General features: G+C 30.4%; 1 protein-coding gene across 1 annotated transcript in view; it reads right to left on the bottom strand.

Annotated features, from left to right (window-relative positions):
* Positions 1-13791, bottom strand: part of LOC118186562 (integrin alpha-PS2-like) — a 155264-nt gene extending 141473 nt beyond the window's left edge. The window contains exon 1 of the mRNA XM_035356669.2: positions 12986-13791. Coding sequence (XP_035212560.2) covers positions 12986-13218 — 233 coding nt within the window. The 5' untranslated portion in view covers positions 13219-13791. The remainder of the gene's footprint in view (positions 1-12985) is intronic.
* Between the last annotated feature and the right edge of the window lie 243 nt (positions 13792-14034).

Here is a 14034-nt window from a genome sequence, read left to right as displayed (position 1 = left end):
CTAAATACATGCTCAATGTTTGACGTAAATTCGCAAGCTGTATTCAAACAGTTAGGTGAAACCATTACTATATAGGTATTGCAACAATAATTTTATTAATTGCTACATCTTTTCAAACTATACTTATATCTAATTCTTTGTTTCTGAAGTCCAAAGACAGAGATTCTAAACCTATTTATCTTTCAGAGCTTCTAAACCTCGTGATTTCACATTTCTCCAAATAAAAAACTAAGTGAAATAAAATTGCTGGCTTCAGTGACGCTATTTAGATTCTTACATAATTCATATATCCTGTGCAAAGCCGTACTGTCACCTGTATAGTACCCAAAGCTTACAAACAAGAATAGTCACAACAACAACATACTTTTAATTAAATATAACAGCAAAAATTTATATTTTGTATCCTAATACTAATGGTTACGACTAACATTATATTAATAACGTTCAAATTAATGATACTTTATAACTTAAATTCATAACCAGAAATACCAAACGCCCTAAGGCCGCTACCAACAGGAAAACACGAAATGATCACAAATGAAAGTAATTCGAAACCTATCATTAATTCATCTAATTTATTTACTGTTGAATATCTGCAACTGATCAGTGAAAGAATCTCTGTACATATCAAAATATTGGAGAAATTCTTTATGTACTGATATGCACATTTTGCTCTATTTGCTATGGTTATATTATTGTACTAAAAAATTTTGAAACTACGTAGGAAATCCTGAATCGTCTTTCATTTTTTGAGAAAAATTTTAATTTTATTTATTTATAATTTGTTTTTATTATATATCATAGGTACATATTGTTGCTAGACGAAAAATGCCTATTTGTTTTGAAACACGACTTTTCATTCGCATCTGTTGTCATTCGTCAAAATGTGAGATTTTATCCTTCATATTTAATCTGTCTGTTATTTATTAACAAACTAAGCTATTTAAAAGCCATAGATCCATTTGAAGATTCTTACGAATATCTATTTTTTATTTTTGAATCTGATTGAGTTTAATAAAATGCATTTAATTTAATGACATGTCTAATTAAAAACTTTAAATATTTTTATAGAATCATGTTACATTTTTTTCACTTTTCCAATGTATGGAAGATATATAACAATTCGTTATTCATTTAAATGCATATTATAGTATCCTATAAAATGTTTCGCTATTCCATCTGGGCCATCTCTATTGATAATCTCTACTGATATACCATATTAAACCTTAAAAGGGCCTTTTCAAGCTACCTTTTAAAACTTGTACTCTTTCAGCTTTTATGATTTATATTTTACTGAAAAGCTGTGAAAAATGGTTATGTGATTCTTATAGTAGCTCTGATTATCTAGATTGAATAGCAAAACATTTTGGTTATGTGGGTCCTTTATTTAAAACTTTTTTAATTCATGCAGTTATACATATATTTATATACATATAATTAGTTGCATATATTTAGTTACATAGGTTATATACATATATTTAGTTATGTTTTTATATGTGTACCTTAACGGATTAGTGTGATTTATTTAGAATCGATATGAATGATAACAATTTTGCCAATGAAGCATAACAGCAATCTTTTACATTTACTTAATAAATCTAAAAATTTTTAGAATTCTTTTAGACCTAAAACATTTATTTGGGTTGCTTAAAAATCATTTTAATAAAATTAAATTTTAATTTTGAAAAATTACATTTCGCACAATTAACTTCCCTGTTATATTTTTTAAATAAAATCAGATTTTTATTAAATTATTCTTTTTTTTTTCTCATAAAGGTATACTTTTTTATTCTGACATTTTGGATTTTCTAGGCTATAAATAGTATCATGACAGTTACGCTGTATTTGTTAAAGAAGCTTCGATTTGCTGAGAGCTATTGCTGAAGTATAGCACTTCTTTGTCCTTTCGAGCTCTAAGAAACTTACCAAAAGATCACCGAACTCTTAAATTTGTGTCCCACAGTTTCACGCGTTCCTCGAACATACAAAGCCTTCATTCAAAGGACTTAATCCTTAGAGATTCACGAGGAAATTCACCGTAGAGGAAATGACGTCACATCTTGATATTTTTTCAGTAAGATTTCCTGTTCGCCGTTTTTTTTTTTTTTTTTTTTTTTTTTTTTTTTTTTTTTTTTCCCCTGTACGTAGATCTCTATCTTCCTTATCTAATGTTTTCTGAGGTGCACATGTGAGATACCGGTCCAGTATGTCTAATAATAAAATGCAAGTTATACTATCCGACGTTCGAAGCGAAGGCAAACCAAAAACATGAGATATTTGCCTGCATCACATAAAGTCATCAAAGTTGATAATAAAGCATTTATGCTGGACTTGAAGTATTCAGATTCATTATCACACCTAATGTTCATTTAAATTAACTAAAGCATACAAGTTCGCTCTGGAAATTCACTTAGAGGTATCTCATATTCAGAGAAAAAAATTAATTTAGAGAAGTGACATTTTAAAATTTGTTCTTTTCTTTCTTTTGTTCTTTTCTTTCCTTTGTTCTTTTCTTTCTTTTATTTAGTCATTTTCTTACAGATTTCAAATTTCTGAATCCACATATGATGTTAACTTTTCGCTATCATTCATCAGTTTAAAACAAATTAATGAATTTTTCGCGCTAGAAAACCGATGTCTAAACTTGCAAACATTTTTATAAGCAGTGTTAATTAACATTTTCAGAAGCCCCGAAATTTATATTAAAGAGAGATTAGTAAATCTCTTCTTATCCACCAAGGCTTCAAACGACGTAATCTTTTCATTACAGGGATTTTGCAAAGAAGAGGTAATGCTTGTCTCTTTCTTTACTATCGGCTTTCATAGAGAAATAGTATTTGGTAAATATGATATAATAATATTTTTGTCTCGCAACAAACATCAGCAGTGCCACAGACTATAGATCAGTACATTAGATTAGTATGTAAGTTAAGGTACGTGACACTTAGGTCGACAACCATTTAGCTGACAAGGCAGTTAGCTGACAGGGACATTTAGCCAACAAGACATTCAGCAGACAGGACATTTAACCCACAAGACATTTTAGCAGGCAGCAAGTTTAGTTGGCAATACATCCATATAAGCACAAAGTAAAATTTTTCACATTTTTCTGAAAAGAACTGCTTTTAGAATATTCAATAAGAAGACTTATGAATAAGTACTATATTCTTTACTTTAATGTTAAAGAAACTTTGGATTAAAAAAAAAAATTAAACACAAAAGGAACATATTTTGCCATAGATTTTGAAAGTATCAGACATAAGTCTCTATATTTCGGTTTGGTTTGGTTTATTTGATTACGACAAAGCAATCGACGGCTACCTACCTAAGGAACGGGTTGCCTTCTTGGAGGACTTTCTAGGGGGAACTGGCACATATACACGTTTCTCGTGGGGAAAGCCAAGAATGCAGCCAGCGGGTCCAACGGTATTCGAACGCTGGACTGAACTGCCAGTGTTCAGCGACTTTACCAATCGGCAGTTGGTGGCCACGGTCTCTATATTTCAGAAGCGGGATAGAAAATTTTAGTTGGAAGAGCGAAATGATTTTATATTTAAAGAAATGATTGGAATAAAGCGAAAATAAATGTAACGTGATCTGCCGCGGAAAATAATAATAAAACGTGAAAAAGCTAAGATATTAGAATTTTGACAGCATTGAAAAATTAATGTCGTTTACTAAAAAAGAAAAATTCAATATTAATGTGAAAGGACTCAAAGAAATCCAATTTACATTACACTTGTTTTCGCTTTGCTTCCCTCTTTTTTTTCACATAAAATCGTTTCACTCTTCCGACTACTGAAATTTTCTCTCTCCCTTCTGAAATATACAAACCTATGCCTGTTCACTCTTCAAATTAATTTCAAAATTTTAACCATCATAAGGTTGCTTTTTGTGTCCAATTTTAACATCCATAGTTTCTTTTACATTAAATTCGGTCCAAAATATGGTGCTTATTCGTAAACTTTCTCGTTAGGCACCCTGAAAACAGACTTTTAGTTCCAGATAAATATAAACACATTTTACTAAAACATTGTCTTATGATTTTGTTTCTATAGGTAAGCGTTGTCAGCTAAATGTGCTGTCGGCTGAACGTATTGTCAGCTAAATGTGCTGTCGGCTGAACGTATTGTCAGCTAAATGTCCAGTCGGCTAAATGTCCGTATCAGTTAAATAACCTGTCGGCTAAATGTCCGTGTTACTAAAACTGCTACTCAGTTACTAAAACGTAAAATTATTATTTTATATGAGCGCGGCGTTTATGGAGCTTGTATGACTAATTTTAATAAAAGATTTATTGTTGACTTATAATAAAAACTTTCGCTTCAATAGTTTTCTTTGTCTGTTTAAAATGTTATTTTCTCTAAAACTCTCTAACAGGCTTATTTCTCAAAAATGGTAGGTGGTACAGCATTCTGAAGACTAAGTTTGTAGTTATTAAAGTATAAATTATTCATAATGTCAGTGTGTTTTATAGGGAATATTTTACTGCAGAACAATATGCCAAAGCTCCTATATTTGAAGCAGAAATCACACCAAGTTTACACATTTTGATTTGCCCAACAAACAAAGAGCTGTCAAAACAAAAAAAACAAAAAAACAAAAAAAAAATTTGCTCTCATTAGTCACTTAATCGATAACCTTTGGATTTTTTAATAACAATTCAAATGACCTATTCACTCAGAGAGGAATTTCCAAGCCTTTACTTATTGCTTAAATAATATGTTCTTTTTAATTAAAATGAAAATATCAATAAGGGCCTGATAGGTTCTAATATAATTAATGTAATTAATTTTAACAGCTTTACTCATTTTCATATATACTAATATGGAATTAATAAATGAAATAGTGTATTGGAGAGACAAGTCCTTGTCAACGTTTCTTGAAAATCACAAGACTACTTAAAAATCGCTGCATCATTATATTGTCTAATCACATTGACTTGACAGAGAAATATGTAAAGTAAGTCATATTTATTTCCTGTTAAAAAACCTCTCATTATAGCATGCAGATTTTCCTTATAGTATAACTTTATATGCTGCTATTACTCACGCTGAGCAGGCTCCCGACCAGGGAAGCTTTATATAGTCTAATTTAAGAGCATTATTTAGAAATGGATAGAACGTTTTCAAGTTTGTCTTCTGATGAAACATAGAATTGAAAATTAAAATAAGGCGCTTCAGTTCCCAGTGTCTGTAGCCATAATTTATTGCTAAAAATATCTGACATTTTTTTATTTGTAGGATCCTCACTTTAATAATTTTAAAATATACAAAATAGGGGAAAAAACTACATTTATAGTCCCATTGTCTCTTATCTCATGTTCCTCAGTAATCTAACCAAACAATTTATTCATCCTTAAAAATACAGTCCTTTGTTCGTGTTATTTTAAAATAGCGTTGCAGAAGAACCATCAATAGACAGAAATTTAAAATTTTTAGCCCGTTAACAAGCTCACTGATCATTGATCATTAAAAGCTTCCTCTTTATAAACAAAACTTTAGGTGTGACTAAAAACGTTAATAATTTGAATGCTCAGTATTATCAACTGAGACTAACTTAAATTAACTTTAACACCAACCTTGTGATTCAAATAAATTTTCAATTCTATTTAAAAATAATTTTAAAATTATCCTGTGCATGGCTTTAATTTTTCAGAAACGTGAGCAACCTTTCATTGAAATTACGTAGAAGTTTGATTTCAAATGTTTTAGCAACAGTGGTGCCAAAAAATCTATCATCCATTCATCTTCGATATTGTTCTTCTCATGCCTTTCTCTACAGGGGATCAAGCAAGCAAGCCTTTCATTCAATTCATATTTGAATCAACAAGTTCTTTTCTTTTTTTATTATTCTCGCTGCAGAGTGGCTATTCTTTTGGAAATTCTAACATATTGTAGAAGTCCACATGCAGGTTTACATCTCGATGAATGTCCTCTTTTTGTACAGAGCAGGTTCACGAATTCGTTTCCGTGAAACGTTGTTGGCTGTAGGTCCACGTTTATGCTTCATATGGATCATAATGAAACTAATAGAAGTGAAGATTACTCAAGTCCAGGATGTGACAAAAATCTTTAAAAATTTGAATGCTCAATACTATCAACTGGGACTAACTTTAACACTAACCTTGTGATTCAAATAAATTTTTGATGCTGCTTAAATCAAATTTCAAAATATACTGTGCATGCCTTTAATTTTTTAGAAACTGGAGCAACCTTACACCAAAATTATGATTTATGCACGGCTTGTTGTGAATACTAGATAACATAGTTTGAGTGCTGTGTTGCAAATAGTAGATAGCATATTTCGAGACTCATATCGCAAACCAATTGAAGATTCATTTATGAATCTTTAATTGGTTTACGATATTTAATGATAACAGCACTATCTTTGAATTAAATCTCAGTAGCAGTTTGTTTTGCAGTTTGACCTTAAAGTTACAGCAATTATTAATAGAAGCGCAACACATGAAGATAGCTTCTTTTGTAAATTAATCTTATCATTACTTGTTGACAGAAAAAAATGCACTCGTTTTTCCGCCACAGTTACCCTCGCAAAATTTGCGATTTTTTCCCTCCTGCGTCCATTCAAATTTATGATGAAATTAAAAGGCGGTGACCAGCTAAATGTTTGATAGCTTCTTTATAAACAAATAAGAGCTGCTTAATTTATGAAAATGAGTATTTTCAAAGGAAAATAAGATCAACACTTTCAGACAAAGCGTAAACTGTAAGAAAAGTGCAAAATTCTGAAAATCGTGTGTAAAAAATGAACTCTTTGAAAGAAAAATCATGTTTCTTATTGCTGTTGGGTGCTAGCCAACGTTTCGTAGGCAAACACTTCCAGCAAATGCTGTTTCATCCACAATATAAATCTAACCTTAAGGCCAGAATAAATTTACATTTTTGTACAATCATTCCATTGCTGTTTTAGCATCACCAGTATATTTTCTCCAACATTAATTATTTATCGTCAAATTTTAAGTACAATTTTGAAATTTTAAAGCTAGCCATCACGTTTTCAACAAACGTTTTTTTTCGTTCTTTAAATTAGCATCTAATATAGGCTCAGAAAAACGAAATTCGTTTCTAAAGAAATTGACGAAATTCTTCATAAAATATTTTATACAGATTTTCTAATTTCTATGGATGCAACTATTTGCTTTCAAAAAGTTTATTTTAACGCTCAAGTGATACGTAAATTTCATTTTTTTCCGTTATTTACATCGCAAGCTGCACACTTAGAATTTCTTGTGTTTCAGTATACATCAGATTCTAGTGTCTTTTATCAAGCTTACCATTTATTTTAAATGCATGTTTTAATGTCTTCATATTATGAATCTGTTTTAAAATTGACCATCATGGGCTTGTTAATATGTACCATATGCGCTTGAAATTAAATGCGATGCAAGTAACAACACAAAATTGCAGTCCCCTTCCATATTTTCAATGCACATTGTGAAATGATGACAGGCTTATGCGTTGCCTATGAATATTTGTGGCGGACATGCAGGCGGAAATACAAATAAAAGTCAGTTCATTTTAGAAATAAAAGGGGTGTCAAAAGGGTTTTTAATGTTCATTTTTTTTTACTTCTGGCAGTAAATGAGTCGGCAATTAGCGATTCTTATTCTAAAAATATTTAATTGATTTCATAAAAATCAGAAAGCCACTTTTGTATTTAAATGTCAGATTGCTTATATAGATCAATTCTTTCTCTTTCCACGCGTAAAAAACGAAACTTTATTTTGAAGGGTGAGGGGAAGAAAGAAATAATTCTATAATGCAAATTTCCTCCATCGTGAATAAGCTTGATTTTAACGTATTTAGCTTTATGGAAATCAAACTAGTTAGAAGATGTCAAATTATGGGCAACTTATGAGATGATAAGAACATTTTAAAATTATACAGATTTTTATAGACCATAATAAATAACAATTTATGGATTATATTAAATTTTTTAACAATCAATAATTCTGTACATGCACAAAGAATGATTAATTAATGATTGTATTAGGCTTAGGCTGTAAAAACTGTTTTGCGTTCTAAAATACAAACTTACAGCCATGATTGGAAAGGAGAGGTGAAGATGCAGGATCTTAACAGCAGCAACAAAATTAATATCATTGTTTGTAAGATACTTGGAAATCTCAGTTTAATGACTGATTTGCTTCCGTTAGTTCTTTCGATTAAGCAATTAAGCGGCTGAATCTTCACGGATTATAGGGTTATTACAGCTGCGTATCACGGCATATGTTCCCCAAAAGAGCCTAGTGAATATTAATGGAACAAAGGTATTGGTCTAATGTTAGTCAAATGCCTTAAAAGGCCTCTTATAGGGAAACCGTTTTTTTTTTTTTTTTTTTTTTCAGTTCCATCCTAATTTTTTTCGATAATATCCAGGGCAATTATCTTGCAGTTCTTTAAGAAACTCTCGAAAGAATTTTTTCGTCGAGTTCAAGGGCTTACAATCTACATATTGATGTAAAAAAATCAACACTCAATATCTTTAAAGCCTCTTTCCTGGAAGTATAACTTCTACCGTCAGGTATTAAAACAGAGTAATATAACATTCATAAAACTTTGAAATTTATCTTGGAATGTGTTCGAAAACTTTAAGAAACTCAAAATTTCTCTATTGAGTTTATAAGGTATTTTCCCCGCCCTCTTAGCGAACCTTCGTGGTGTAGTGGTCTGCACGCTCAGTGTGTAATTGAGAGTTCCGCGGTTCAATTCCCGCCTAAAGCGGTTGCTAATTTTTCATCTTGCCTGCTTCCAAAAACTCCTAATGTCTCTACAAGTTGAACTATATGATTTCTGTCTAACAACTCTTTAAAGACAGTCACATTTCTTTTTTACATTATATTTTAGTGTAACATTTCTTTCTTCGAAACCACCCCTCGCAATCTTGTCGGTCATCGAAAAAGCATGCTGAAAATTGAAGATGTCGGGGATACATCCATACTGTGACATCTTAACGAAAAACATGGCGCCAACGTTGAAGAAAGTTTATTAAAAGAAACGCCACACTGATATTAAAGCCCATACCAGCTCTCTACAGAGATAATAAAAACTGGAGCACTGAAAGACTTTATCTAACTGTAATGAAAAAAAAAAGATCGCTTGTTTGATGATAGGATAATCGAGAAGGTGAAGAAAACGTTAGAGATTGAAAATTAGTGACGCTGAAATATACGATTCTGAATGTTTCCCCCTAGTTAATCAATAGGAAACTAGTTAGAGACACAGAAATTGCCCTAATAGTTCTTACAAAAGATAATGTCGAATTAAATTATCATTACATGTCTAATTACATTATCATAAACTATAAGAGGATTTTAAGTGCTTTTTTTATAATATGTGAGTAGTTTATTTAAGGTATCACAGATATAGTATTCATAAATGAGCTCATGTTAGATGACATAGTTTATAGACCTTCAAGTGCATATTTCTCGGAAAAAAGCAGTTGTTTAAAGAAATTGTATACTTAAAATTTCAGAAATAATAATAGTGAGAAATGGAAAAATTTCAGGTGCTAAAGGTTACTTTAACTGTTGCATAAAATAATCATTTTAGTTTCATTAAAAAAGTGGGAAATATTTGTTAGGCAACTTAACGAAAATTTTATTTTGATCCAGTTCATTAATTCGAAATCCTGCGTTTTCATTTTAAACTAATTACAGGGAAACAATTCAAACATGCAGTATGTTTTACTGAATATAACATTTAAAGCAAGTGAAAATGGTTTTGATTTTGGTGTCACAAACGAAATAAAATGTTTATATTACTGGCACTTCAGTAGAAACTGTATAACTGCTTTTAAATTTAACAAATGAAGTTCCAAATGATCATTAGGTAATATAGCGCTGTCCTCTTTTGCACAAACTAAATGCATATAAAATTGATATTAATATTCTATCCTTCTAAAATATCTTTGTTTTATTTGAAATACACTTTTTTTTTACTTTTGGAGAATATATATTCCTATATAGTTGAAACTCGGTTATTCTTTTGTATTGTTCAATAAATCCAAAGAAACTGGTAAATAACGTACAGTTAAGGAACTGCAGTACGATATTTTTACTCCTTAGCACTCAGCATAAAACTTGAAAGGTATTAAAACTGTTACCATTTGCAATGTGAATCATAACATTACTAAATAAAAAAAAGAAAAAAAAATCGGATATTTTAAAACGCAAAATATTTACTCATTCATATGGTAACTAAATTAACACAAACGAAAAACATTTCACATTTTAGGAACTTAAATTTTTTTGAAACACCAAACGACTAAGAATCTTAGATTATGAGATTTTAAACTAACATTCCGCTGCTGTTACTTTTAAGCGACGTTTCCCAGTTATCTGAAATTACCCTTTAATTTGGGGCATGACAATACTGATAAACAAAACTGGAAAAAAGCTCCTAGAGGAGGATCAGGTATTTAAAAAGAAAATCTGAGGTACTTTGACCTCCACGATTTGTAGAATCTTCCCATGAGAAACTAGAAATCATTAAAATGTTTTTCTTTCTTTATTGAACCCACCAGCGGTCGAGAGGTAAAGCAGCTGAACACTGGTAGTTCAGTCCGAGGTTCGAATCCCGTGAACGGGCTGGCTGCATGGGCTTTTTCGTGGTTCCCCCCATGTGTAACGTACATAGGAGCCAGTTTCCCTTAGAAAGTCCTCCATGAAGGCATCCCTTCCCTTAGGCAGATAGCCCGCAGGCTTTGCCACAATCACACACACACACACCTTTTTTTATTGAACAAATACATAATACTCAGAGCTGCCTTCGATAAAAGTAAATCTTCGCAGTTAAAAAAAAAAAAAATACAAAGGAAAACATTATCCTTGAAAACTATAATGAATTCTTATTATCATCAAGATTATTTTCAGTGAAGATTATAGTACTCATTTATGAGAAGCAAATAAAAGCTATGTAGCCAGAGTACATGATACTGACAGTCCGAATATGCTTTGAATAAGTATGCTAAGGTAAATCCGTTTGTAAACGAAGTAATCGTTACAAAAATTACGGTTCTCTTAAGCAAATAGCGATAAAATAATTGCATAGAAATTCAGGATCCAAAACGAATGAATATTTTAATACTCTTATTACCATTGAAAATATCAGACTTTTACCAATAAATACATATTATTTTTAAATGTCTCACTTGGATGGATAAAAAAATATATTGCTACACTGTGGAAAATAAATGAAATAAATTATGCAATGCAGGTTCGAAAGAATTCTGTATTTCACCCGGGCTAGTTTTTCTTAGCAAAATGAAAGACCTTAAAAAAGTAAGTAATTTTAGAAACAAATGTAATACTTAAAATTATTAGTAATATTAATGAAATGCTAAACTCTGTTTTATGTAATTGAATAATTTCATCATTTAAAAAAATGTTGAAAAGTGTCTTTAAAATTGTGGAGGATGTAAAATGAAAAAGAATTAATGATGTAAAATGAAAAAGAAAAATCAAATCAATGGCTCAAATTGAACACATTTGAAACAACTGTCTTTTTAATACATGAATTCTTTCTATGAAATTGTTTATCTGTGAAAAGATCTGCACGCCTTTTTACAACGCGTCTCTAGGTCCTTCTAAATAAAACGATCAACGGACCCACCCCAATCGATAATGCAACAAAACAAAAATTAATGGGTATGAAATATTTGGAATTAATAAATTTTGGAATTAATAAATTTTCATGGAAATCATTCAAAAATTGGAATTAATAAATTTTCATGTTATTTATATAAAAAAGAACACATATTAAAGCTGATGATATTATAGGATCATTAACGTAAATACACAAAAAGGAAACTTTCAGAAATAGCTAAAGGAAACCAAATACAAAAGTAAACACTCTAATACGAAAACAAGAAACCCGGCTAATGATTTCGTTATCATGAAGAAGGCAGAATTAATAATAGGTTATCGTCTACAAAAATAGCAGAACGACATTTCAGACGTTTTAAATCACTACTATTAGTCACTTTCTATCACTACTAACAAAAATCAAAATAAAATTAACATGAAGTATTAATATTAAAATTCAGATAATTCAAAGGTTAATATTTATTTCCACGTTCGCGAAATTTTGAATTTTGTTCTTAATTCGATTTTATACTATTTCTTCTATATGTATGCTGATTAAAAATTAAGTTGCAAATTAATTTGATAAATATGTAGTCTTGTTCACAAACATATTTATAATACCTAACTTAAAAATTTTAGTAGTTATTTTAATGAAACCATCATTGATTTTTTCATTTATCAATGAAACCATTTCATAATTTTGAGAAACTTTATACGAATTTTGTTTTCAAACTTAAATGCAAATGCATGATGTCTTTTTCTTACCAGTATCTATGCAGCTCTAACTAAAAATTCACAAACGTAGTTAACAGTACAAAATCGCTAACATTTATTATATATATATGTGTGTATGCGTGTGTATTTTTCTATCCGATGCAGACATTTAAATTACATTTCTTAATTTACCAATTTTATGCTTAATGTTTAACAATTTTAAAAACAATTGTTTTGCAAAATAATTATTTTTTCCAGGTATAGCGAGTCCGAAGCTGGCTACAATAATCGGCATTACAATTATACATAACAGAAGAATTCAAAGTACATTTCTGTTAAACTGTCGACTAATTTTGGGCAAATAAACATTAAATATCTCACTATTAACCTGCGCATGAACACGTTTGAACAACCTAAATAATGAAGAAAAACTAATTAAAAGATTCAAGCTTCCAAAATTTTTGTCTTGAATTAATCTTGAAGCTACAAAGCATAAGATAAATAATTTTTAATATATATTTAAAATTTTAATATATTATAATCATTTTTAATATATTAAAGCAGTTTGGAGTTTTACTCCATTATTAGCAACAGCTATAATAATTTCCATTCCTCGCATCTCGAACACTGGTATATTATAATCAAAGTGAGATTTTTACTCACCAGCTAAAATCCTTATCCCTGTGTAAAGCGATGGAAAATCCAAACATTGATCCATTAGTACCTTGGTGTACAACAGCAGTTCTTGTATCGACATTGAAAGCCGATGTCCTTAAATTTACCATGACTAATATTAAAGCAAAACGCCACATCGTCCTATAAATATATGCAGATATTCTGATCACTTTCCTGTTTAGTCCATGTAGTAGACAATGTTGTATTTGATTACTTTGCATATTCCTCTGAAATTATCTTCTTATACGAAGATTCAAAATAAAATGTAGCAAACTTATCATGATTTGATAAAAATCAGTTTCATATTAACTTCATATAGCATTGCTAGGGGAAGAGAACTTATTAACAGCCTGAAAACTTTATAAAATTTTGAAACACACAATTTGTAATTCTGTCAGCTGATTCAAATATCTCGTCTTTAAAATACTCTATCAATCAGCAGTCAGTCGTTATAATCAGTAGTCAGTAGTCGTCTTTATTGTATTGCTGTATTAATCTGTATAACTAGGTGTCACATTGGGAAAAGATGACTTAATCCGTTTTAAATAAATAAATGGCTATAATTATTATTCTTAGACATATCCAAATAATAAAGGAGAGAACTAGAGAATTAAATATTCTGTATTAAATTCTGAACTTTCAAAATAATTGCGAATTTCATTAATTGAGTATGATTCATTACGTAATGCGAATTGGTGGACGACGAAGATGTAAAGTGGACATTTATAGTTATCTCGTTATAACATTTCTGTAAGAGCTGACGTGCGATAACACAACCACGTGATTCAAGTTCGGCTAAGTCTTGGAAAGATTTTGAGGATTCGCGCTGAGATGCTGATCGTGAGAGGGTTGCTACATCTAACAAGTAGCTTGTCGCCAAAACTTCGCCAAAAGTTCACAGAGATTTCTCGTTAATTACGGATGACATTAGGATAGATTGAGTAAATTTTCTTAGGATCAGCTGAGTAGCAAGACAAATGATTAACTGTTGGTTACTATCCCTAAGAGTATAAACAGTTTTAACATACATGCGCAAA

The sequence above is a fragment of the Stegodyphus dumicola genome, chromosome 6, assembly GCF_044657685.1.
Source record: "Stegodyphus dumicola isolate Sdum_Otavi_A_Nest chromosome 6, ASM4465768v1".
Classification (NCBI taxonomy): domain Eukaryota; kingdom Metazoa; phylum Arthropoda; class Arachnida; order Araneae; family Eresidae; genus Stegodyphus; species Stegodyphus dumicola.
This window is presented reverse-complemented; position numbering and strand designations above follow the sequence as displayed.